We start from the raw sequence: 27949 nt of genomic DNA, 5'->3' as shown, positions 1-27949 counted from the left end.
TCCAGAAAACCACCTTATTCATGACCAGACTTTCTAATACCAACTTCACTTTCTCTACTATTATTCTTCCATATAACTTTTCAACAAAAGTAAATGGAATGGTGGGGGTGGTGATGGTGAATGTGACTGAATCAGAGTGGTGCACAAAGATGTTGCATGAGAGAGAGGGAGAGAAATTTACCTAGCTGTAGTATACGGGAATTGATCTAAGCTCGTATTGTCTTACCTTCATATCTACATTTATCCAGTATTGTTTTAAACACGTTTTTTGCCCTGCACCACCACCTCGTCTAAGTCATTCAAAATACCTATGATTCTATTCGGGAAACTGAACCTTTCAAGATCATTAAGACATCTACTTTTCCTCAACTTGAAGTCATGACCTCTTGGTCTTCCATCACCCACCACAAAAACATCCTCTCTATCCACCCTTTCTAGTTCTCTTACATTTTTAAACATCGTGATCAAGTCTCATCTTTCCCTTCTCTTGCAGTTTTGGGAACATCAATTTTTCTGATCTCTCCATGTAGGTCAGCTCCCTTAACCCCTTTAGCGCAGGCATGTCGGAAGCGGTCCATGCACCTCACGCGGGGATATTCACGTTTTGACTGACTTTTTAAAAATATTTGCCAAAAATCAGTTATTACTCCTAGAATATTATAATTAAATATGCACATGGAACATTCCTTCAGATTTCCCCTGGGATGTTTGTTGAGCCTTCGTCGACTACCGTAGGACTTGTGAAGACTTCTGAAGTTGGGTAACGAAGTCTCCACTTTACACTTCCCGACACTCTGTAATATGGTTACCTATCAATCTATCTATTGCCAGACGCCTCAATCCTGTTCGGGGTTGCCACAAACAAAACCCCTCCACGTCGCCCTGTTCCCCGCCATTTCACTGCCCCGCTCCCAACTCACCCCCTCCTCTCTCATATACCTCTCCACCCCATCCTCGGCCTCCCCCTCCCTCTTCCCCCCTCCACCTCACTCACATACTCTCTCCTAGTCAGTCTTTCACTTTCCATCCTCTCCACATGGCCAAACCACCTCAGTGTATTCCTCCTAACGCTTCCTATCACATCCACATCCACACCACAACACTCCTTTATATCCTCATTTGTCAGCCTGTCTCTCCATGTGACTCCACAGGCTCCTCTTAAATAACTCATTTCCACTGCTCTCACTCTTGACGTGTGTCCTTCCAGCAACGTCCAAGCTTCACTTCCATACGTTAGAGTTGGTATCACAATACTGTCATGTAGTAACTTTTTCACTTCTATGCTCACTTCCCTGCTTCTTATCACTGCTTTCAAGGAACCAGCAACCTTTCTTCCCTGCTGTACTCTTTCAAGCCCTTCACCCTCCAAACCTCCATCCTTACTCATCACACTACCCAAGTACTTAAATGTACTCATATTTTCCAATTCCTCACCATCCAACCTCGCTGTACATTCACTGACTTCATATCTCTCAAAGACCATCACTTTACTCTTCCCTACATTCACCTTTAGATTCCATTTCTTACACACTCTCCCAAACTCATCCACCAAGCCTTGCAGCTCTCCTACGTCTTCACTCAACAACACAGTATCATCTGCAAACAACAGTACAGGGAGTTTCCAAACACTACCCTCTCTCACCAGGGCCACTCCAACATCCACTACCCTACCTTGTACCCATGCATGACAATATTACCGTGTTGGACGCCAGGGTCCGGTATTTGATCCACTCATCCTCTGCCACTATAAAGCCACTCTGTTCATCATTCACTAGGACTTCTGATATCTCTCTTACTTTCTCTATAATAATTCTTCCATATACCTTGCCTACCACACTCAATAAACTTAAGCCACGATAATTCTTGCACTCACTTCACTCACCTTTATTTTTGTACTGGAGTACAATCACAGCTCTTTTCCATTCTGCTGGCACAGTTTCACTTATCCATGCCTTCTTACATATCTCCATGCCCTTACATATTCATTCTTACCTGCTTGTATTCCTCCCAAACCCTTTCACCATATAGTAAGTCCTCCCTAAGTCGGCAAAATAGGGATTGAGGCCTTGCAGACTTAGGAAAACTGTCGACTTACGAGAATCACCTCTCCCCCCCCACCAAAAGTCTAAGATCACTAACCATGTTTGCATACAAGGTTGCCTCCCAGAGGCTCCCTTTGTACTGTACAGAGATGACATGATGGCAAGATGCAGGATAAGTACACTTGAAAAGTTAGCAACACTCTGTCACAATCATGAACAAGCAGGAGAGGCCAGTCGTGGGTGGTAGCTTGGGAATGGCTGAGCTGTATGTGCAGCGTGGCGACTCGGTATGTTTATACCACAAAGTCAGTATATTGCCAGCCAACAACCATGTGCCGACTTAATTTTGACTTCTACAAGTTTAAACAGGATACCCTGAAACCTCATGCCTCATGTGATGCTGAGTTGGAGTTGTTATTAGCTGGCATTTTGCAGACTACTATTTTTGCATGTGGTAAATTTTCGAAAAAGATTTGTTGGATGGATATTTTGGAGCTGTGCCAACTTATATATAATTCTGACTTAGGGAAATGCTGACGAAGGGAGGTTTTACTGTAGAGTATCTTCTTCTCACTTTATTCCATGCTCTGTTTCTTGCCTCAAGTGCCATTCGACACCTATTGTTAAACCATCCTTTCATCCTTTCCACTGCTGTGGAAAATTTTGGGACATTTACTAACTCCTGTTTTATATACTTCTATCAAAAACTCATATTCTCATCAACATTTGTGGTTGTATTCATTTTCCTCCACTCTACATTTTAGAAAGAGTTCCTCAGGGAAGCAAAGTCTGCCTTCCAATAACTGTAACTACTTTCTCTGTGTTTTTCATCTCTTCCTCCTTCTCTTACTCCCACTACTTCCATCTCAATAACCAGATGATCACTTTCACCAAAGGGGCATTGGTAGGCTACATTCATCACATCGTTTGGTCCTTTGTAACTACTTTCTCTGTGTTTTTCATCTCTTCCTCCTTCTCTTACTCCCACTACTTCCATCTCAATAACCAGATGATCACTTTCACCAAAGGGGCATTGGTAGGCTACATTCATCACATCGTTTGGTCCTTTGTGAATACCAGGCCGAGCCTTGTTAGTTCGTCGTCTCCTCTAATTCCTGGATTTTCTTTAATTAATTGAGTTAACATGTTTCCCATCACCAATTCCATCCATTTATTTCCCCATGATTCCTCATTGTTCCCAGCATCCATTCTTTCTCAATCAACTTCTCTACAGTTAAAATCCCCCATGATTATTATTCTATTTTTTTCCTTCAATTAATACATGTAGCTTTATAATGGATCCTCTTATTAACTGTTCTTCTTTTGTCCATGCCCTAGCTTGTGGGGTATCTAAAATATTGTTACATTTATTTTTTCCTCCATAACAGTCGTCTATTTCCATTCCCAAAAATTCAGCTGTGGTATTTCTATATTTTCTGTTCTTAAATCAGTACAAGTTAATATCAATACACCTCCCCCCAAACTTGCTTTCTCTATCCTTTCTCCACATATTATAATTGTTCCATCCAAAAAAATTTTCTATCAACATCTGGGGGCAATTTAGTCTGCACCAAGCAAACAATTTCTGGTTTGCTGAAGAAATGAAAGGCAGCATGTGTTGTATTCACGAGGTACATGTAGTTTTGACAAAATGAAACTAGTGACATCGCTGCAATCAATTGACTGCTGAAAATATACCACAGGGCCCGGAAAAATGGAGTTGTACCACTACTCAAGTCACAGAAAGCTGTGGCTGCTTTATACAACAACACAGGTGACCAATAAATGCAAAACATACCATGGAATCAGTCTCCCGAGTGTTGTTTGTAAGAAAAGGATATGGGGCGTATATGGACTCTGACGGTGTATCTGTGATCTCGTGCACTGCTTTGAGAGGCTTTTCTTGGAAGTCAACAATACTGACCAAATAAATATTAACACATTCATCATCATGGTATACAAATATTTCCATCATCCAACTTTAATTTAATCTTTCCTTGCTGTCCTACATGTAAGGGACTGAGACAGGGCTACTGAATCAAGACATTTTAGGCAAGAATGACCAGCTACTCAACTATCAGTGGGATTACATGTGCAAAAAAAAAAAAAAAAACTCCAATTACCCTTTGAATGTAAACTCTTAACAGCCACATTTAGCTGCAGCACCATAACCAAATAGACCACCAAGTGTTCACTTGCTGGATTAACTAATCTTTTAGCCTCACTGTGCTAAGCATGAAAATTTACTGTATACAGAAATAATATCTGACAAACTCAGTACCCACCTCGCTTCAGTCTGATCCATGCGCCACGTTTCAGTGTTGGGACAGCCTTTACCACACGTAATACATCAGTCATCTGGTTGATTGGCACCATCTGAAAGAAATACGAATAAGCCATGAGGCATCAAGGGTATGCAATCAATAACTAGTAATTTATACTAGTGCAGTTTATATAAAAAAAAAAAGTGTGTCATAACAATCCGCAAGCACACTTAAAACTAATACAGGGAGAGTCTCAAGAGAGCATTTTGCAGGCTCAAAATGATGAAATGGTTCACTGATTAAAGATGTATTCAAATTACTATTATTCTTGCAGCTGAACTAATGATTCACATTGGTTTTAATCAATTCAGAAGATATACAGAATTACGCAATTTTGAAATCTGTCTTAAAATCATAAAGGCTATACTGTACTAGAGTCAGAAAACTGCTAATATAAGATAAAGCAACCGTCAAAATACTTACCGTCTGCCGCCATATTCCTATCTTGAGGTTCGACACTCCATCCATGGCAGATTTAACATGGGACTGTTTGTACGCCTCGATGTAGACATAGCCCTTCACTCCTTCTGGTGCTACTACAGACTTGATCTGCAATGGCTCCTCGGTGAACTGGTATGCAATCATCTTACGCATCAACTGCAGACAGGTGACCTTCTCTTCTCCAATTCGACATTTCACCATCCACAAATTGGGATCTCTAAAAGAAGATTAAAATTTATGCTAACATGAATGCAATGAATGTTTATTACCATGAACACTTGCTTCTTTAGATTCTAATAGAGTACAAACTCCCAAATTCCAACATATCATTCCCCCAAACCTCCACTTTCCCAAGCATTTTTTCCTGCAGCAGAGGGGTTTTGGTATCACATGTCCTTGCACATTCAATGTACATTTGAAGACAAAGTTCTTTTGTACACATACTGTATATAACAAATGATAGTTACTAATGGAAGGAACTTAATTTCATTACTGTTCATGGTGCTCTAGATTATTTTTTTACTGATAATCTTATGATTCCAGTCTCCATAATATTCTATTTTCTGTAATGCCCATAGAACCAACCACTCTAGATTTGAGAGTCTGTACTGTACCAGTAAATCTGCAAAATACTTACACAAACTTATTATCCTTGAAATATTTCATCATTCCATCACTATTCAGCATTCACAAACAAGCATACTTCATCCATCCATCCATGATACTTCATAAGGTAATATATCAACCACTTTCTGTTATCTGCATAGCAGTAACTCTATAACTGCAAGACAAAACCTTGTGATTACTGCATGGTACCTACTTGACACCTGGAAGGAGAGTTTGCTGAGTAATCTCATCACTCATCTCTTCACCTCCCTCACCAAAGCGCATGGCAGCAGATGATTCCTCAGCATACTTGCGTCGGTAATACTCTTCAATCTCTTCCTCACGTTCATTGCTGGAAAGGGATGCAGTGGTTACAAATTTCAAAACCTACATAGAGGAACTTTTCATAAACAGTCTCTAACTGTACTTTAATTTCTGTATGATAAAAGAAAATTCAGTTATGATAATGATGACATCCTGCATGAAGTATATTTACTGTAAGGAAGTTAAACAATGACTGCACTGAAGGAAAAAGGTAATGAATATCTAAAAATGTCCAGGGAGTCAGTAGGGAACAGGGTGATTTTGGAAGTCATATAGGATGTGAGGATCAAACATGTGCCATAAGAAAAGCAGTGGAAAAAAATATGTAAGAAGGTTTGTAAAGTAATTCTGGCATTCATGGATCCAAGGACTATGGAATCTTTTACCTATGTATGGTATGCAAGTGCTGAATGCTGTATTGATTTTCTACGAGGAAATTGAAGCATGTGTAAGATGACAGGACAATGTGGACGTCTGTCAGATTATATGATTGCGGTATGCAAGATCAAGCTGAGAGGAGTGAAGTGGATCAGGAGAGAGAGGAGCAGTCAGGGAGAAGGAATGGAAGTTGAGAAGCTGAGGATCAAAGAAATGGTAGATGATTACAGGACCAAAGTAGAGAAGGAGTTAGAATAAGTGAATTGCAATGAAATGGATCTGGACAGACTGTGGAATGCATATAGGGATTGCTTAGTTAGAAATGCAAAAGCAGTGTGTGGTGTCGCAAAAGTAACAACAAAGAAGAAAGGTATGGCATGGTGGGATGATGAGGTTAAGAAAGCAGTGAAGGAAAAGAGGAAGAAGTGGCTAGAGTGGTTACAGGACAGGGGTTCTGTTGAAATAAGAAATGAATATACTGAGGGCAAGAAGCACGTAAAGAGACTAGCATTGAGGAAAAAGGAGGTAAATGATAATCTAGGAAGAAAAATGAATGCAAACTACTCTGAAAACAGGCATTTATTCTGGAAAGAGGTGCGAAAATGTAGATGTGAAAGTGGAAAGAAATGTGATGGTGTGAAGGATGTAGGTGGTAGATTACTAACCCATGGGGATGAAGTAAGGACCACATGGAATGAATTTTTTGAAAGTCTGATGAATGGGAATAGAGAGAACAGAGCGGCTGTAAACATGACTGGTTTTGGGAGTGTGCAGAGAAGGAATGCAGTGCCAGGAGACGTGACACTTGCACAGGTGAAGAGTCCTGTGAAGCGGCTGAAAATTGGGAAAGTAGCTGGGGTTGATGAGGTATATGCAGAGATGATTAAGTGTTGTGGAGAATGCAGAATGAATTGTTTGTTGGAGATATGGAAGAAGGCATTGATGAGTCAAACTGTACCTGCAGAATGGAAAAAGGCTGTGACTGTACCCCTGTACAAAATAAAGGTGAGCGAAGTGAGTGCACGAATTATTGTGGCATAAATCTATTGAGTGTGGTAGGGAAGGTCTATGGAAGAAATGTTATAAAGACAGAGATCAGACGTCCCGGTGAGTGACGAACAGAGTGGCTTTGGGAAGGATTGTGGAAGGTTTTCTGCACGTACGGTGCAGATGGTAAGCTGCTGGGTGCCGTCAAGAGTTTACATGGTGGTAGTGAGGCATGTAAATGGGGATCTAAGCAACTGGTTCACTATCAAGTGGGCGTGCGATAAGGTTGTGTGATGTCCTAATGTATGTTCAATGTATATATGGATAGGGTGTGAGAGAATAAAAACATGAGTATTAGAGAGAGGGATGGTGCTGGTAGTGAATGGTCATGGATGGAATATCTCAAATTTGCTGTATGCTGATGATGCAGTGCTACCTGCACATTACGGTCAAGAGCTTGGTAGACTAGTGCAGAGTTTTGCAGATGTCTGTGAGTGTCGTGCCTTGAGAGTAAAATGTAGAAAAAAGTAAAGTAACGATCACTGAGAGAGAAAGTGACTCCCAGTGTGATGTTATAGTGAATGGAGAGAGAATGGAATAGGTGTGAGTTCAAATACCTGGGTACAGTGATAGAAGAGAGAGAAAAATGTGTAAAGGAAGTGGAAATTAGAATGACACAAAGAAGGAAAGCACCTGGTGCAATGAAGGCCTTAATAAAAAACAGAGGCTTGGGTGTTGCAGCTACACGAGGCTTCCACGAAGGAGTGTTAGTGCCAACCTTATCATACAGATGTGAAACTATGGTATGGCATTAAAATGAAACGTCAAGAGCAAGAGCAGTGGAGATGGGACTGCTGAGGAATGTATGTGGAGTATAGAGAGTGGATAGGATATGGAATAATGTGATTCATAAAAGATCTGAGTGCAGGAAGTCTGTGGGAATCAGTATCGAAGGTGTACTGAGATGGTTTGGTCATGTGAATGGATAACAACAGAGTGGTGAAAAAGGTATATCAGAGTGATTCTGAAGGAGTGAGGAGGCGAGGTACGCCAAGAAAAGGGTGGAGGAATACGGTGGATGTGTGTGAGGAAGAGGTATGGAAGTTGGTGAGGCTATGGGACTGACAAGAGACCGAACTGGCTGGACAAATTTTGTGCGGAGAAGCACATAACCAGGGATTTGGCACCCCATTTAACATGACAGTGTTCGGACTGGCTCTATCAGACAGGTATATGTGAAGCTGCAGAAGGTGGTGAAATTTTTTTTTGCCCTATCTGATGCAGCCAGGATTCTGTGGGCTCGAGTGAATGGAAGTATGGCCCACTGAATTGGGCAAACTTTGGTTGTCTGGACATTGCTACTCCTCACACTGCCCTAGGGTGGGAAAGGAGGTCCAGATGATGATGATGATGATGACTGTGATGAAAACTGTGTGAGGATGATGATCATGAAGATGACTTACTCCCAGACACTGTGTGCTCTGCGATTGGCTTCAATTTCACGGGCAGTAACTCCAACCTCTTCTTTTTCATGGAGCAGATCATAGTAGTCACCCTGGAAACAAAGACTGATTACTATAATATGCCAAAACAATAGGAACCCCCACAAACTCCTGAAAGTTGCCAGTGTTCGCCGGATAACTAAATTGCATGGGGTCACTACCCACTCAGAGCTGGTATACCTTCCTTTAAAAAAATTTCTATTGGGATTATTGCTCATGCATAAAGCATTATACCAGTATTATATTCATTGTAGATATTTTACTGATGCTCTAAATGAGATTTACGCTCAAAAGCTCTCCATGGAGTTTACTAAAAAGCATGAAAGCTTATTGTGTGTGTTTGCATTCAGCACATTTTTACCAAGTGTTATGAAACTCAATTGTTGGAAAAATATATCATACAGTTTCGAGAGATCGTAATCTTTCATCTGGCAAATCCTGACATGATTCTATCCATTATACACTTAATAACAGTAAGAATTGTACGGCTGAAATCTTTCAGGGTCGAGATCAGCCAACCCGAATTTTTAAAGGCATGATATTCCTCTTGCACTTAGAAAATGTCTCAGTTCTGCTACAGTCTATTTTTCCACATAAACTTTACCCGTGCAGTGGACCATGACACTATGTTTTCCGGAATCATCGGATAATTTCAAAAGGTGCGGGAGGCAGGTGTGGTGTATACACACCATCAGCGCCGCCCTGGGCCCCTGGCGGCGGGCAAACAACTACGCCACACTACCCATAAGAAAGGGCCTCCATATGAACTCAGTAGGTTCATACGATTTTTGATTGTTTGAGTACCATATTTCCTTCATTTCTTAGGTAAGATACAATTTCTTTATACCCACATACAATTTTTCCTTACAGATGTACATTCACCACCTAAAAAAATGACTGTGATCAATACTCAGGCAACATATTAATCGCATGTGGACTGTCTCTAAAGTGAGATGGGCGCAACCTTCCATTTCTATTATATTTTGATAAAGAAGCCATTTTTCTCAAGTATTATATGTAGATAAATAAAAAAATTTCCTATTTTCAGTAAAGTAACACAGAAATTGTATTACAGAGGGCAATTCAAGTTGATCCCACTTTGCATTTTACATTAAGTTATCTGACGGGCAGTGGCATCTTTTTCCAGTTTGTGGGGTCTCCTATTACCTACATCAATACTAATGTGTATGTTTTACTGCAGACCTGTGCAACACATCACTATAATTTGAAGAGAAACGTTCACATTTCAATCATGTGCCACATTCTACCTCTCATGATTATTTTTATTTTTTTTTAACTCTTTGAATCAAGTACTGAACAAATTTAGTCACATTATACTGTATCTAACTGACAAGCAAGCAAGCTGGCTGGATGAATTTTGTGCAAAGGGGAGGTATGACTTGACAGTTATTGGAGTCATTAGAGTGACTGTCAGATAGGTGTGTAAGCTATGTGCAGAAAGTTTTTTGACCTATCAGGTGGAACCTATATTCTGCAGACTTGAACTCTCAGTGAATAAGAGTGACTCATTCAATTAGGTAAAGATTGGTTAGTATCTCATTATGTCTCCATCCACCTATGATGGAGGAGGCATTATGTGATTTGTCAGAGCATGCATGCGTGCATGGGTCTGCACGTCCATAACACTACTGTTGGCGCGATGTCTTCTGAACTCATCGACGCGTATCCATCAAACTTTTGTCAGTGATGCAATATGAAGAGATGATGAACTGATTAGGTCAGCTAAGTCAAGGAGTCAAAGGTCAAGGTCACATGGGATCAACTTAATTTATCCTTGTCGGTACGATATCTCCTGAACCTCTCAACGGATTTTGACCAAGCTTGTCAATGATACAGTCTGCAGGGATGATGAAATGAAAGGGTCAGCAAGGTCAAGGTCATATGGGTGAGGGTGTGATATCTTCTGAACCCCTTGACAAATTTTGACCAAACTTTTGGCAGTGATATAGTATGATAGGACAATGAACTGATTAGGTCAGCAAGGTCAAGAGGTCAAAAGCCAGGGTCATATGGGATTGACTAAGTTTATCCCGGTGGCGCAATATTTCCTGAACCCAACAGATTTTGAGAAAACTTTTGTTATGATACAATATGAAGGGATGATGAACTGATTTAGTTAGCAAGGTCAAGGGGTTAAAGGTCATGGTCATATGAGTGTGGGCACATTATCTAACCCCTCAATGGATTGACAAAACTTTTGTCCGTGACACAGTAAGAAGGGATGATGAACTGATTTAGTTAGCAAGGTCATGGGGTTAAAGGTCAAGGTCATATGGGATCAATTTAGTTTAAGCTTGTGGATGTGGTATCTCCTCACCCCCCTCAATGGATCTCCACCAATCTTTTGTCAGCAATACAGTATAAAGGCACAATGAACTGATTAGTTAGGCAAGGTCATGGAGACTGCATGGCACGTCCAAGCACATGGCTTAACAGAAGCATACCGAGTGATGCTTTGCATCGACAGCTCAGGGCCCAAGTTCTCTGCATTGTATTTAATACTTTTTTTACTCTAACTTGGCCTAAAACTGACCTCCCTCCACCTTGAATGATGAGTTACAACAATGTATTAACACTTGAGTAACATACTATTGAGGAAAATGAGCACTGGAAAGGATGCAGAAACTGTAGTATTGTCTTTTTCTGCCACTGATTTATATGAAATAAACCATAAATAAAAGGATGAAAATCTGGGCAAAGTTAAGAGTGAAAACAGTACAGTATATCAAGTTTTTTCTGATTCTCTGGACCCTATATCAGTGGGAAAGACGGTCGGGATGATGATGACGACACATTAAACCCCTCCAGTTCGAAATCTATCCTGAGCTAGATAAAAATGTCAGGGGATGGCTAGAATTTAAGAACAACAAATCCACAACTCACAGAGTTACCTACAGCAAGATCTCTGTGTTCTAGTAAACTGTTGTGTATGTAATGCATAAACCAATGCAGGTCCAAGATTTTGTGACCATTTTTTGTTCGTTCTGCTTCATATTTGAAGCTTAAACCTTTGTATCTGTTGACATATTATTTAGCTTCTTCCTCTTATTTCTAGACAAATTTATTCAGCTAACAATAGACTTTGTGAACTGCAGAGGAATAAGAGGTCTCCTCAAAGCTGAATAAAATCATCTGGAAACAGGAAGAATAAAACAGTTTAACATGTCACCAGATGGCCACATCAGTACAGAAAAAATTATTTTCAAATGTAGTAAATACAACGTTACAAGGGATCTTGGTATAAAACACTTTCAATACTTTTGCTATCTGGAAAATTTTTCAGTAAAACTAAAACTGTCACCACAAATTTCTCTACATATTCCTAGTGTACATAATTCAAAATACAGTACCTAACATACATGATAAAGTATGGTATATATTCCACATACAGGACTTCATAAATTTCTTAGTTTTATACAAAAAATCAGATGTATTTTTGGACTCTTAGCAAAGTACTGTATAGTACATTATACATTACTGTAATACATACTATATCATAATAAGTGCTGCATAATAATCATTTTGACTTTGGACTAAAGATTGTGAAACTCATTTACTAATATTCATTGTGTATATTAAAGCACTTTCAACTGGAAGAAGCTTTTCTTTAAAATAATACTGCTAATGTTATTAACTGAAGAGCCACAATGAACACTTCATACTCAAGCACTCTTCTACAGTATGTGCAAGCTTCACCATAGTTCTTCATGATAAAAACCTGGCTTTAATTTGAATATTAATCCTGGATAAGAATCCTGAGCCAAGACATTCCCCTTCCAAATTTCTGTTTCATATTTTTTTTCACAAGCCTTACATTTACAGTAAGTACCCAGTAGAAGTCTTAGAAATACTGCAGAGCTCCAATGAAGCTAAGTATATAAACAGGAAATACATTAAGTAGTACTACTAATACAGTATTGCAACTGCATTTCGTTCACTACACCAAACCAGGGTATCTTTACCTCAATGCTTCGACAGGCTCTCTCAAAACTAGTGCCATAATCAGTAACGTCTGCCAACCTCAGAGCAGCATTTCACTTAAATCACTTAATTCAAAACTGGGTTACAAATAGACAAATTCTGAATTCTTCAATTTAGGGGACTGACTGTATACATCTTATACCACAGCTTATATTTAAGTTTACACACCAATAAAATGTTCAGAGATGTAGAACTTTTCACCAGATGGTAGTGTTCCATTTGTCAGTCTTTATCTACTTCCCTACACAATCTCTTGCGCTGAGGTCTCCACACATGACCTCACCCCATGCCCTCCTCAGTCTGCCTCAGAAAATTCTTCCCTCCACATTCACACCTATGACCCTGTCAGTCTCCCTTCCTTCTCCCAACATGTCTAAACAATTTCAGCATATCACTATGCATCACCTCTCAGACTTTGTATGCCCAATCTCTCTTGCAGCACACCATTCTCGGCTGTCACTCCGTGGGACCTTAGTCATCCATCTCAACATTCATATTTCGATACATTCTAATTTGAATGTATCCTCTCTAACATGCAATCTCACTGTCATACAATATAACACTTCACACATGTTCATGAGACAGTACCCTTGGAAGTTAGGAGAGGCAACAGATCCCTGATGTCTTCAATCCACTTTTCATTCTAACAACAAAGCCAGTCTTTGCTGCTGCTCTCACACTCAGCATGTCCCTCAGATAACAAAATCCCTTCACACATTGTAAGTGGCTGTTTCACCACAACTGACACTTTCCTTTTTAGTATCCACAGCTTGTATACTCCTACATATCACACAGTGAAAACTTCTCACATCCTGCAATCTTAGTATAACACCACTTATGTGGACCTATCAATTACAGGTTGAACAAAGCACAGGGTCACAAATTCTTATTCCAGTCTTGCTCACACTGACTGACCATTATCTTTGTTTTACCAATAATAACTTCCATTCCCTTTGAGATGCAAATGATTAATGTAGGCATTTAAATAAAATCCACTTAAAAGCAACTCTCCCCTTGCTTTCAACAGGAGAGGCAGTTTCTTGTAGGGACAGTGCTTATAATTTCTTCTTCATGAATTCAGCAAGCTACACCAACTGGACACAGATATCACTTTATGGGAACTATGGATGCCTAGTATTTAGTATTTCAGGGTCAAAGAGCAGTTAAAGGGTACTTTATTCGGCATACTATAATACCTCAATACAGCTATCAGCTATTCATTCTTCATGAATATCCTATGATCACTTAACAAGGTTAATCATAATCAAGCGTCACTGTTATACAAAAATTTTACTCATTCTGAATCATATGATGAAGTAATTTCATGGATGAAAATGCAGTAGCCACCACTCAGCAAATACATACACTGAGATAATCATAATTTCTTGGTTTGCTACAGAATTCATATCCAGTATTAAAAATAAAGCAGTATAAAGAGCATAACAAAGAGCAACAGACCATTGAGTTCCTTCTGTGCTGCTTGTGACAACAAGAGAATGAAATATCTGTCAAGATGATTCAAGGATACATTTATACACAACAATTAACAGACTCTGCATATGCAAATCAAACTGGAACAGTATTTATGGAATTTGGAAGTATTCCAAATTTCTTTCAGGAAATGCAACTTCCCATCAAGAGATTTACAATACTGTACTGAATAGAAGCTAACAATACAAAATAGCAGAATATCACTATTATCCTCACTTTTCCATGATACAAGGGATTTGCAGAATCCAGAAATGCAAATTGGAAAATCACTTAAGTAGGAGAGCTATCATTACATTACCAACAAAAATGGGCCACACTTCCATTCACGCATCAATAACTTCTTCAAAATTCTGGACTTCACCCCACAAATGTAATCTACAGTGATGTGCATCACCTCTTCAAACACCTGTAGACTAGTCATTCTATACTTCTCCAAACAACACATATCTGACCCATTCAGTTCTCTCCCTAACAAATTTTTGTCTTTATCTGTCAATACCTTGCATTCTCACACATTCTTTTACAATATCCAACAGTCTTGGCCATCCACACAATATCCCATGCTCAAACTCATTCACATACACTATACAAACCACCCTTCATTTGACCATACCATACAAACCCAATCTTCGACATACTGATCACAAGACTTCATTACTCCGAATCTGTAGCAGATCTTGAATCATTTTTATTTAATTCAATCTATGTAACCCATATAATTTGAATTCTACAATCCTATTACCTCTGTTTCCAGCTCAGGTTTTCATACTTTAGCTATCCCAGACTCAAATCCCGAAGTTAGTTTAAGTATTGACATCATCATGCAGCAACTGTGCTCATTTTATGTCAATGAATTTAAAGGATCAGTCACCATTCATCCTTGCATAACTTCACTCTCACACTACTCTCTCACTTTCATTACTGCACCAAGTACATTTTCTTCCACTCACCAACATATCATGCAACCAGTAAAGTGTGCTTTGTGAGCACATGATGAGCGAGCGGGCACCATGTTAACACAATTTCCCTCCATTATTTCTTCATGGCAGTAGCTGAACAATGAAAAACACACTGGAACGAAAGACATCTTTCACAAGTACACACCCACACATATATGCAAACACACACACACACACACACACACACACACACACACACACACACACACACACACACACACACACACACACACACACATATGCAAACACACACACACACACACACACACACACATCATACACACACACACACACACACACACACACACACACACACACACACACACACACACACACACACACATCATACATACACACACACACACACACACACACACACACACACACACACACACACACACACACACACAAACACTTACGACAAAATTGAAATGATAAAGACTTGGTTATTGATGAGATGAATAAAGCCAGAAATGAGGTGTTTTCCCTGGGTGATTTTACCATTAAAACAAAGCAATAAAATGTAAAATTACAGGTGGAATTTCTGATATTTAACTGCTAGAGATGATACCAAAAAGCAGTGTTACAATGGAAAATCTTGTAAAATTTGATTTTGTGATTGAGACGTTCACCGATTAGAACTGAACACTCCCTTGGAAAACTCAAGATTCCAAAAGGTTCCCATGCTTTTATGGGTGAATTTTTAGTTGATAACAAAATTTAGTGAATAAAAGTATTACATGCAGAAAGAATTTCGCATGGAGTAAAGTTATTCACATAGGAGTAAAGTTATTTGCTTCTGCTTAGCATGATGGTTGGGCCTGACCAGGCTGCTCAATTTCAAACCTAACTGAGAGTAAACATCACTTGCTTGCTTGTAATGAGTAATCTCTAAATATTTAAGAGACTCTCACTCTCAAACATTCACAAAACTCTTAACTAGTTTGCTGGGGTCCCATTACCAAGCCACACATTATCATATGAATGAATCAGATGTGAGATACTCCACCATTAAACATGAATAACCACCCAACTCCCTTCGACAAATCCATAGTTTTAACCCCTCTCATAATCCAATCAATGCAGAATAGACTATAGCAGCAGACTGCTAGCCATGGGGATACCAAACACCCTTGCCTCACTACAACATTGATACTGAAACACTCTGACATCCACCTACTCTTATAGCCTACTTGTTTCACTGCCTTCATACTAATTTTTTTTTTTACAGCATTTAGCAGTTTTATATCCACACCATACATAGTTAAAACTTTCCACAATCCTTTCCTATTCCTCTTTTCATGCAAAAAATAAAGAAACAAAGGATGCAAGCCTCATCATACACTTTTTCCAGATCCATAAATACCTTAATTATACAATAAACCCTCAATTATCTGATGAACAGTAGCCAGAGGGGTGATGGGAGGTGACGTACTGATGGAAACTGATGCAATATCCTTCCCCAACCCCCCAAAGGAGGTCTAACCCCTCTATAAAACCCTGCAACTGTACTGTATAACTGTTCAAGCATAGGAAAACACACTTGTATACTAAATTGCTGCAAATGAGAAAATTTGGGGCTGCGTTTTGGATGCCTGGTACCAAATGTAATAATTCCCATAGGTTTTGTGCTTCTGCCATTATCCAATTTTGTTATCATGCGCCAAGCTTGGTACCAATTACTGTATGTGCAATTATGTACCTTTCCTACAACTCTCCTCTGATTTATTCCATGATAATTTTTACCCAATTTGGTCACCTGTACTTTTGTACAGAAACACAACCACAGCCTTTGTACACCTCTAGTACATCTCCACTCATTCTAGGTCTTCTGAGACATCTCTCAGAAATATTTCATTCCACTCATACCACTATATATCATCACCTTTACACACTGCTACCTCATCAATGACTGCAGCCTTTCCATTCTTCAACCTCTTCACCGCCTTCATTTCTGCCACTACACACATTCTCAAACACCACATTCCTTCTTTCCTTATCCACCATAAATACTAATTCATGTTTACCACTGTTCTGTTCTTAACATTCCCACTCCCAAGGTTTACATGTTACTTGTTCCATCTGCTCCTTACATCTCTTGTGTTTTGTGCATCAATCAATTTTCAGCCTTTACCTTTTCATAACTTTTATCGTCTTTCTTACATTCCAAAAAATTTTGTACCTCCTTCCAAGAAATTATCTTGCTTTCAGGGGATTATTTCTTACACTCAGTACTGTCCCTGCTTCATCTGAACCCAAAACAGTTCTTCCTTTACTTCTTCCAACACTCTTTCAACCTCAACATCCCACTAAAATGTTCTTTCCTAACTAGTTGACAACCTAGCAACGCTGTACACAACTTGAGCATTCCTAAATCCAACATTTCCAATTCAATGCCTTAATGCCTGTCTTACCATACATGCATATAGACTCTTATCATCTGTAACTGATTAACACTCATGAAATCATTACACCTGTAGCAATACAATAAAGCTGTCTGTAGTATTACTAGGTATAAAATAATTATGCAGCATACATTCTCAATAAAATCATGCAAAACTTTACTTCTCTGCTTTAGCGAACACAAAGGAAAGAAATGCTTTAAAACAATGAAACTAAATAATGCATATCACATCCTCCACACATTGTGCACATGCAGCTGACTATCTCCTATCACTGTCAGCAAAAACTTATTTCTCTATCTTTAGCCAGGCGCCATAACCCCATATGGGGTGGTAATCTGTCTCTGAGTTAGTTGTTTTACAGAGAGGAGCATTAACCGTCCACCAACCCACTTGCTGACACATGGGGAATATGTATGGGTTGGTTATATGGTTACCACCCACCGTTGTAAATGGTTTCCTGGGCTCACAGGAAACCATTAAGCTTGTCACTCAATGTAAAGCTACCTAAAGAGGAAAGAAGAGTAATAAAATGTGAAACGAAAGACGAGGAAAATACGAAGTGAGGAGGGCAGACACAGAAAAAGAATGATGAAGGTGAAGGAAGATGTAGGCAGCACTACTCTCAGTGAATGGATGATGATCGCCACCACCTACCACCGTCAGCAAAAATAACTGCTATACAGTAATTAAACCCTGAACACCAGCAGACAAGAATGATACAGTACTGGTATTGGCTAATGTCATGTTCACTTCATTTCTATTCATATTCAGTTGCCAAAGCAACAAAAACTAATGCTTTTATGCTTTGAAAACTACTTTGCAGTCCACTATCAGCACTTTTCACTACAATTTCTCACAGCTTCCAAGGTTTTCTATTTAACAAATCCACTAACTATGGGCAATTATATAAGTAATTTTGTTACAAAGAAATTGCCGTCATCATCATCTAATCTTGTGTTATAAGGAGTGTGGAAGCCCAGGGCTAGGCAAGTTGGTCCTGACATTTGAGATGAGAGTGACAAGCCTCACTCATCCCTGAATAGCATTATGTGAGCAATAAACCCCAAACATCCCTTAGATATAAACCTGCCCAAGCTCAATCTGACTGAAGCACCTTAAGTACCCATCAAATCACCAGATGCCATAATTTGGTTATATGGTTACCACCCAGCACTGTAAATGGTTTCCTGGTGTACAGGATGCCATTTGGCTTGTCACTCAGTGTACCTGTACAGTCACCCATAGACAGAAGGAAGAGGAAAGAATGAGTGAAAAAAAGACAGAAGAGGATGAAGGAAAGAAAGGAGGAAGAGAGGAAAGGGCAGTCACCTGAGAGCAGCACTGCACCAAGCGAGTGGACAGTGAGTGCCCACACCTACCACCAGAGAAATTACCACATACAACAATTACCTTTTAACATCCTTGGTAAATTATAATAATCCAAAGTGGAAGAGGAAAATACTGCCAGATTGGACATTAATACTGTAAAATTGTTGATATATGAAAGCAACTACTTACCTCATCATCCTCGTCATCTTCCCCTTCATCATCATCTACTTCAGCCTCCTCCAAGAAATAGTCTGAGACAGCACCTCTCTTCTTCTTCCTCTTGGCATGCCGCTCATCATCTTCGTCCTCCTCGCTGTCATACTCCTGCAATGCGGTAAATACTGTAATGTTTTGGACTGGCCTTTGGGGATGCAACAGTTCCACCAACACAGACTAATTTAACACTTTGATTGTTAGTATTTCTCTTGAATATGTAAACATTTGGTGTTAGCCTGGAAATGTTACTCAGGACAGTTTTTTGAGACTCTGAAAGCCAGGAATCCAAGGTCTGGAGGGGGAGGGGGGCCAGGTTTATGATTGAAGAGTTGTGAGGGAGGATGGGACAGGAGTGTATTGGTACTGCGATAAGGAGAGGTATTTTGTAATGGTTGGGCATGAGGAGAGGACAGAGGATGACAAATGTGTGCATGTCAGATGTGGGGTTGTGAAAGGCAGGCAAAAAAGACTGGGGAAGATGTCATTGTGCATGACTTCAGAGATAAGGGACTGGATAGGGAGGCTGCCAGAGATTGAGTAATGTGGAGAGCCGCCATTAGGTGACCATGGCCGATGCATGCAAGCATGTTGGAGCCTTCATAAATCATACAAACGAATAAATGAACTCGTGTATGAATCTACCAAACTATCTATCTATCTATATAAATATATAAAAAGTGTGTGTGTGTGTGTGTGTGTGTGTGTGTGTGTGTGTGTGTGTGTGTGTATCTACATCTACTTAACTATCTATCTATGTGTGTGTGTGTGTGTGTGTGTGTGTGTACATCTACATCTACCTATCTATCTATCCATTTATGTGTGTGTGTGTGTGTGTGTGTGTGTGTATCTACATACAGTACATGTGTGTGTACATATAATGTTTCTAACAAGTTCTTGTGTAGGACTTTATGTGCAATGTATGTTTCTCTGTTGTATTTATTTACCTTTTTTCAAGTATTATCGTTTCCTTACAGTGTTTGTAATTACTGTATACTCATTATGATAACTTTCCCCCTCATGTATGCACCACTATATCCCTTTAGCCTCACTTACCCTTTCTGCCTGGCCTTCAGTAACAATGTTTTCCAGAGTGTTTGGGCTTATAATGAATTGTTATGAAAAATGCATACATCCAACTAAAGACATGCTCTTTCATCTAGGCATACTATCGGCAGCCTGTGATGCAAATATTCAAAATAAAATTCTGTAATTTTTACAACAATGGACACATTTTTTGTGCTGATTCCTACTACTGCAAAAGAGTTGTGTTTAAATTATACACATCAGTGTTATGAAGAATATTCATGTGGATTGTGCATATGTGCTGGTATTAGGAATGTATTCTGTGCAACTTATGACGATATACATACATTTAGACCTGGGGTTCTCAAATATTTTCTTACCAGGTAATGACTGAGTTAACATATCATCAACCTGTACCCACCTCCTACACAGGCTACTACAAAACTGTGGAAATGGTAATAGCTTTACTATAGTCAAACCAGAATATGATGAGCTCTGGGGTGAAGCCCCCCGGGGGATTAAGTACAGCACTGCCACATCTTTACCAAAACAATACCACCCATTATCCAACGTTTTTTATAATATTTTGAATGGGATAACACTTGTGGTTGCCAAGCAGAGAGATGATCATCTTTATAAGAGTTTCTTCGCAATGGAGCCAAGCTAACCTGCCTTAGTCTAGCGTGCAGGACGCATGAGGATATTTTAAGGTAACTTTGAGACAAAAAAGTACGTCTTACATGCCGTGAATTACGGTATATAATGTGTGTTGTGATGTGAGGGGTTCCATTACAATGAGGGGAAAGTGAATGTTTGTGAGTTATATTTTGTTATGGTAACTCCTGATGGATTAAGATGCATGACAGCTTGACATGTAGCCAGAGGGGGTAATATGTAATAGGGATCACTTACTGAGTTGGCGATATCCTCCCCGTCAGCTGGTTCTTCATCCCCACTCACTTCCTCCTCACCACTACGTGCCTCCATCGCCTCATCAGATCTCACAGACCGACTCCTGCTCCTACTTCTGCTTTTGCTCCTACTCCTGCTGCCACTCCTACTTCTGCTGTGGCTTCTACTTCTGCTTCTGCTGCGACTGCCACTGGGACTGCGACTGCGGCTCCTGCTCCGGCTCCGACTGGGGGAGCGTCCACGGCTGCCACTGGGACTGCGACTCCGGCTTCTCCTTCCCTCACCCTGAAACATAACATATTTATCATCATCATCATCATGACCCTGTTTTCTCACCAAAGAATGAGGAGAAGCATGGTCCAGACAGCATGGAAAGAGATATTATGACTGTCAATGAAGAATCAACAGAATGCTCAGTGAAATGAGCGTCTCACTCACACACACACACACACACACACACACACACACTCAAGGAGTCAGATTATTGGCTCTCCCTTGGAGACATGTACTGTATCTGCATTTTTTGGTATAGATGTGCTTTACACCTACCAGAGTCAATTTGGTGACATAAAATTAAATGGTACTATACTCTTATCATGCGTTCATTTGTACCATATAAATAATTCAACCCATTAAATCCCTTTGTAAGTTCTCTTGCTTCATCAACTCCTAGACTATCTTACACATTCATTTACTATATCCATCCACCTTCTCTTTGACCTCCTCCTTGTATCCTTTTCACCAACATGTTTCTATCCATTCACTCCATACAAACTCACCATCAACGTGCACTTGCTTAAACTTTAATGAAAACACACACATCCTTTTTACTGTGTATTTTTCATAAATTATATAACTATTTCTTATCCTAACTTTTTCAACCCCATTTTCACTACTCTTTCTCAAGACTGTTCATTCTCATGCTACACCAAAACCTTCAAATAATCCTTTGGTAGCCTCTACACTCAGACTTCCATTTACTATCAAGGATTTCATACCACCACTTTCCCTTCCCATGCCAGACTACTTTCCACTTCCTCAACACATTCAGTTTTCTTTTCCATTAATGCACCATGATACAGTACTTAAAACCCCCTCACCAATTCAAGTCTCCCTCCATACACAGCACATCAAGTCATCATCTCTCTTTATCACCAATGCTTCACTGTAATCTATATTTACTGTACTTTCACAACACAATACAGTAAACTCTCAATTTTCCACTGCAGTTCAGCCAAGCCCTACATCAAATAATATGAAATGCTGGATTGCACATCTGGCAAAACATTCAGCTTTGAGCTGGATATTGTGATTCTATCCTTCTTGACATTCTATCCTAAAGCTTAACCATGAGTTAAATATGAAAAATAAGCAAATAAAAACAATACAGTGAAGATACAGTACAGTAATACAGTACTGTACATACTGCAGTGTACTGCTGTACAGTCCGTCCTCACCTAACGCAGTTTGCTGTAACCTGATATTGCTCTAACACGGAACGATTTTGCGTAAGAAAATAAACATTCTAATGTGGGCAGTGTTAGCGTAACGTGGTAATTTCAATCCTGAATCGAGCTGAGGCTCCCAAGGAGTTCATCTTTGACAGTGACCCTTCCCTTGCAAGAGGTAACAACGTGATTACGCACATTGTTGATATAGTCAGTATCTACAGTCGCATGCACACCAACCGAGTAAACCATCACAAACAGTCACTGATCACTTGTTACTTCACCAGACAAGCTGCCACTGGCCTAAAGCAAGAGGATATCCAGCGAGAGCAGGATGAAGCTATGGAGGACCTAGAAAGTGATGTTTCGAGTGTTGCTAGTGAAACAGACTTTGATGGATTTTAGTGTGTGTTCTCCCCCTCTACCTCATCTCTGGCAACATGTGTCTGCTCTTCTCCTCACATAAGGTACAGTACAATAAATAAAAGTCCTATTGACCTAAAGTATTTTTTATAACCATATTAATGTTTTTAGGAGGTTTAAATTGGGGGGTAAAAAAAAATTTTGCACCACACGGGTGGAAAAAGTGGACTTTGGGCAGGGGTGCAGAAGGAAATAGGGGTTTTCAAGAGTCCCTGTAACATGATATTTGCCTAACGCGAGGTTGGTGCGCAAGCAAATCCTGTACCCGCATTAGACGAGGACAGACAGTACATACTCACCATGTGTTGCCATTCATGGTGAGGCAGGTGAGGAGAAATAGCTTTGGAGGGTTCGCACTCATAAACAGTTCAGTACACAATACAGCGCAGGGGTAGTTTAACAATCACAACAGAGCACTATGACATGATAACTGACAGGCCATTAGCTTTGCAATAAATACAATACAGTACCCTGAACATAGGATGCCACAGAGTTAGTCAGTGCACCTGGATTTTGTGACCACGTGTTCAAAAGAGCAGTGTGCACAGGCAAGACTTGTCTCTATGACATCCACAGACGAGAATAAGAGCACGATGGTATTCTCGGAGGCAGGTAAGCCGCACCCATGACAATTCTGATTGGCTGGCATGTAGTGGGTATTTTCATTGGCTCCCATGTTTTGGGATCTCCTCTGGTGCCAGTTGGCAACCACCTACAAGCTGGTTGAGACACAAGATATTGCATTGGACTGCCGGTTATGTCCCGTTTCAGTGCCGGATGTTGCATAATTTGGCTGGATATTGCTTTAATGGAGCCAAGACAGAATGTCAGATATTAGGCCGGATATTGCGATAATGGATAATTGAGTTTACTGTACTTACACATCAACGAAATTCAGCACCAGCCAGCCAAGTTCTTGTCACAATTGACAAGCATGCATCAGATATGAGATACGCTTCCCTTTAACACTTACATATCTTTCTACTCCTCCCATCCTCCAAAAGTTTTAAACTCTTTCACAACACTATCCGTATATGGTACACAGCTAACGAACAGCCACTGAGACGTAGTCTTCTCAACTCCAAAAATGATAATTAATCATTTCATCATCAAACTACTCTTACACAGGCTTCATTACCATCACAAACTCCTGACAGCATTTCATACAATAGCTACATATTAACCATCTATCTCCATCTAAAATAGCTATCTATTATCTTTCCCTGTTCACCATGTCATACATTTTTCCTGATCAAATAGTGTCATAAATGCCTTATTAGTCCTTCTTACATGCTTTCTCCACTACTGATATAAATACATACCAGTATGTTAATTCACACATTTCCTTTCACCCCTAAAACTATGAAGTTCATCACTCATAAAGCATTCTGACACTGTATACCATTATTTCTGACCATCATCATCATCATCTAATCCTGTGTTGCCTCATGAGGAGCATACGAGCCTGGGGCTAAACAACTTGGTCCTGACATTTAAGACGAGTGACCAGCCCCACTCATCCCTGAGTGGCATTACGTGAGCAATAAACCCCGACTACCCCTTGGATATAAACCTGTACCGGCTCAATCCCATTGGAGCGCCTTAATTACCCACTAAACCACCAGGTGCCATAATTTGGTATTATGGTTACCACCCAGCATAGTAAATGATTTCCTGGTGTACAGGAAACCATTTGGCTTGTCACTTAGTGTAGAGTCACCCATATGCAGAAGAGGAAAGATTGAAGAAAAAAAAAGATAGAAGAGGGAGTGTAGTCAACAGTGGGCATAAGGAAGAGGAAAGAATGAAAGAAAGACAGAAGATTAATCAAACAATCCTTGTTTCAACTCACCACAGAATCCAAATCAATTCATGGACCCACACTCCTCCACTACCTATAGCCAGGTCTTCTCACCCCCAAGTAACTATCTCTCTACAAGCATGTAATCAATCAGTCTTCTTTCTGCACTATCTTGTTTCTCTCTACCACATACAGCCAACATCAAAAGTCCTGTCACATCATCTGCTTCTTTCTCCATGGACTCAGGGAAAAAAAAAAAAAAAAAGCAAGTCTGCAGCTACTGAGACTGATGGCTTTATCTGGCTATGAATCAATGCCACTCGTACAGGTAGCTGTGGTTCTTAAATGCCTGATATTACAAGTTCATGGAGAAAGACAGGCAGGACTGGCAATAGGACTATTTACACTGACTGTACATCTGTGTGCATCTTTTGCTTGAAACAAGAATGACTAACAAATAACATCCTTTCCTAACATATATCCTTCAGTTGTTGTCAATGTTCTCTTTTCACACTCAAAAATGACATTAAATTGTTAAACAGCAAGTGTTAACTCTCCCATTCAGGTTTCCCATCACACACAATCTGCAACTTCTAGGCATCCAACTTATCATTTCATCAAGCTAGTCCTACGAACCAGCAGACACGGAACTGAGGTGGCACTGTATATCCTGGGTGAAGCAAAGCACCTGTGGTGTCCACGCAGGAGCAAAACCTACTATTCCCTGCATCTCGCCACAGGAAAAGACTCTGGTGAGGTGCTGTCTGTCACAAGATGCTGGTTCACTATAAAATATTTGTATCATACTGAACCTGTAGGACCACTCCACAGAAGCAGTTGCTTACCTGTGGTCAATGAGTCTGCTCAACCAGACAGACTGAAGTTAGGCAAAAACAACAACAATAGCAAGTTCTAAAAAACTGACTTCCTTTCCCTCTCCCATATCATTATAAAGTGCATGCACAATGATGTTTCCTATTTTCACTATCTAACTTGACAGACACCTCAAGCTGATATATTCCAGATCTTTTATTTTTCCTTGCCATTCATTAATAAAGCATTTTTTTTTCCATTCGCACACAAAAAATTAATTTCTCCACATGATTAAAAAAAAAAAAAAAAAAAAAAAAAATTGCCACTAACAATAAGTCTCAGCCAAAATGTAAAATATAAGACAAAAGGGATGACAAGGCAACAAGAACGTTCGACTGTGAGAAAAATAACAATAATGAGAACTCCTCAAAAGCAGTCTTAGGATGATTTACTGATGCATTCAAGCACTGGAAAACACCCCTTTATCCAAGACTGACAGATGAATGGTATCTTATTAACAGAAATACGCTTGGGTAAATATTTCAAAACAGTCATAAACTTTCAACTTAGATCACTTACCTCACTATCACTCCCTGGCCCTGATTTTTCCTGCTCCGAGTCGGAATGGTAACTTGCATCGCTTTCAGACATGACTGTATTCTGAAAATGTACAAGACGCACATTATGAATCTCAATACAAATACACGTATACATCTAATGTACAGTACATATTATCTGTATCTATTCAAATAACTCTCTCTCTCCCTCTATACAAACACACAAACAGTATACCTGTATATATACAGTATACAGTAATCCCTCTAATATCCGAACGCCCAATATCCGAACATCCCCACTAACCGGACATAATCCTCCTGGGATCCAATATTCCCCAAATGAGCCAAAAACCGCAAAAAATTTGACTTTTTTTCCCTCCCATAATTTGAAATTCCCGCCTGGCGCCAAACAGCTGTTACACCATGGTCCCTTCACCCCTTCCTTCCTCCCCCTCCCCCCTCCCCTGTCAGGTTGCCATTTGGTATTTTTCATTACCAAGTGTGGGCCAATTTGGTAATGAAAAATTCGTTTGGTAATGAATTAGAATAATGCATTACCAAATGGATTTTTCACATGTATGAGGATACACAGGATGGAGATGGTGGATTGTTTGCTCTCTCTGATTAATCTGCTACCCTACATAGTGTGAAAATAATCAACATGGTGTTAGTTATAAGTAGAGTGATTACATGTATTTCCACTTGTATATATAATTAGTGAAGAATATATGCTAGCTTTACGAATTTGGTAATGAAAAGTTATATTTGACAATGAAAGTTGAGGAGATTGGTAATGTGGCTGTTGCGATCTGGCAACTCTGTTACCCCACCAACATCAACAGTCACAGCTTAACTCCGATGGAGAGCAGATACTCATAACAGTGCAAGCCACAGGTGCTTGTTTTTTGTGAATAAACTGCAATACCTTGCCACTAGAACACACGGGAATTTACAGTGTTGTGCAGTGTTAAGAAATTAGAATTTAGAGTGCAGAGGATTAACTGTGGACTGCAAACTGGCGGTTCAAACCAGTTCAAGAGCAAGGGACTTGTAAGTACCCAGAATGTTTAATATTGTATAAACTCACCTCTAAAACCTCATTTTATGGTTCTTTTGCATTTATATCAGTCTTTTATGTCCCTTATTGGTGTGATTTGGGTCTTAAATAGGTGCAATGCATGTCCAGAGGGAGTTGTATAGGTGTTTTTCAGAGTTAGGGTCCATAAGTACAAGTCCATAAGCTGGGGCCCAATATCCGGACAGGACCACTATCCGGACCTGCCTATGGCTCTATTGATCCGGATATTGGAGGGGTTACTGTATATATATATATATATATATATATATTCATTTTCATTTTTAAAGGCTCCAACATGCTTGCATGTGTCGGCCTTGGTCACCTAATGGCGGCCATAGATTTATGGCCAAGTTGAGTACCGGTATGTGCTGAAAAGAGAAAATGACAGTGCCCCTTCCATCATCTAGAACTGCACATCAGTGTCCTTTTCTATTGATGTACAGCAATGAAAAATATTAAAAAGATGAACCCCTACACTGGTTACTTGTAAAACAGGGTAGACGTTTTCCTTTAAGAGCAGAAACACCTTACCAAATCAGTTCTTTTTCTTCCTCAGTGTCTATTACGGTACACCCGGTATTTTTCTAGTTATATTTTAGGTGGTAAATGAATGTTTCACAGTAAATTTCTTTCCCTATTGCTTTTAACCATGTTCCTCATGCCATATCAACTGTTTCTTGAAAGTAACGGTAGACACTTCCAACACCAGTCCCGGTCGCATTTAAGTACAGCATGGTACCTTTTCCTACTTTACCATTTTACCTGACCTACAGTAGCAATTTATCGTACCGGTAACCTAACTTAAGAAATATTCATGTAACTCTGAGCAACTCCACCATTACAAACATGGGTGTGGCATAAGGAACAAGATAATAAAAGGAAAAAGTC

General features: G+C 39.7%; 1 protein-coding gene across 1 annotated transcript in view; it reads right to left on the bottom strand.

Moving 5' to 3' along the window:
• The window catches only part of Spt5 (Transcription elongation factor subunit Spt5), an 84436-nt gene extending 58354 nt beyond the window's left edge, over window positions 1-26082 (bottom strand). Inside the window, exons 1-7 of the mRNA XM_080277541.1 lie at window positions 26006-26082; window positions 20942-21226; window positions 18980-19114; window positions 8566-8657; window positions 5628-5765; window positions 4790-5024; window positions 4328-4418 (exon numbers count right to left, since the gene is read on the bottom strand). Coding sequence (XP_080133667.1) covers window positions 4328-4418; window positions 4790-5024; window positions 5628-5765; window positions 8566-8657; window positions 18980-19114; window positions 20942-21226; window positions 26006-26077 — 1048 coding nt within the window. The 5' untranslated portion in view covers window positions 26078-26082. The remainder of the gene's footprint in view (window positions 1-4327; window positions 4419-4789; window positions 5025-5627; window positions 5766-8565; window positions 8658-18979; window positions 19115-20941; window positions 21227-26005) is intronic.
• Window positions 26083-27949: the final 1867 nt, after the last annotated feature.

Source organism: Coenobita brevimanus, chromosome 70, assembly GCF_032717465.1.
Source record: "Coenobita brevimanus isolate Jiangsu-jjx chromosome 70, ASM3271746v2, whole genome shotgun sequence".
NCBI classification, from domain to species: Eukaryota; Metazoa; Arthropoda; class Malacostraca; order Decapoda; family Coenobitidae; genus Coenobita; species Coenobita brevimanus.
Note: the sequence above shows the minus strand (reverse complement) of the source record. Positions and strands in the feature narration are given on the sequence as shown.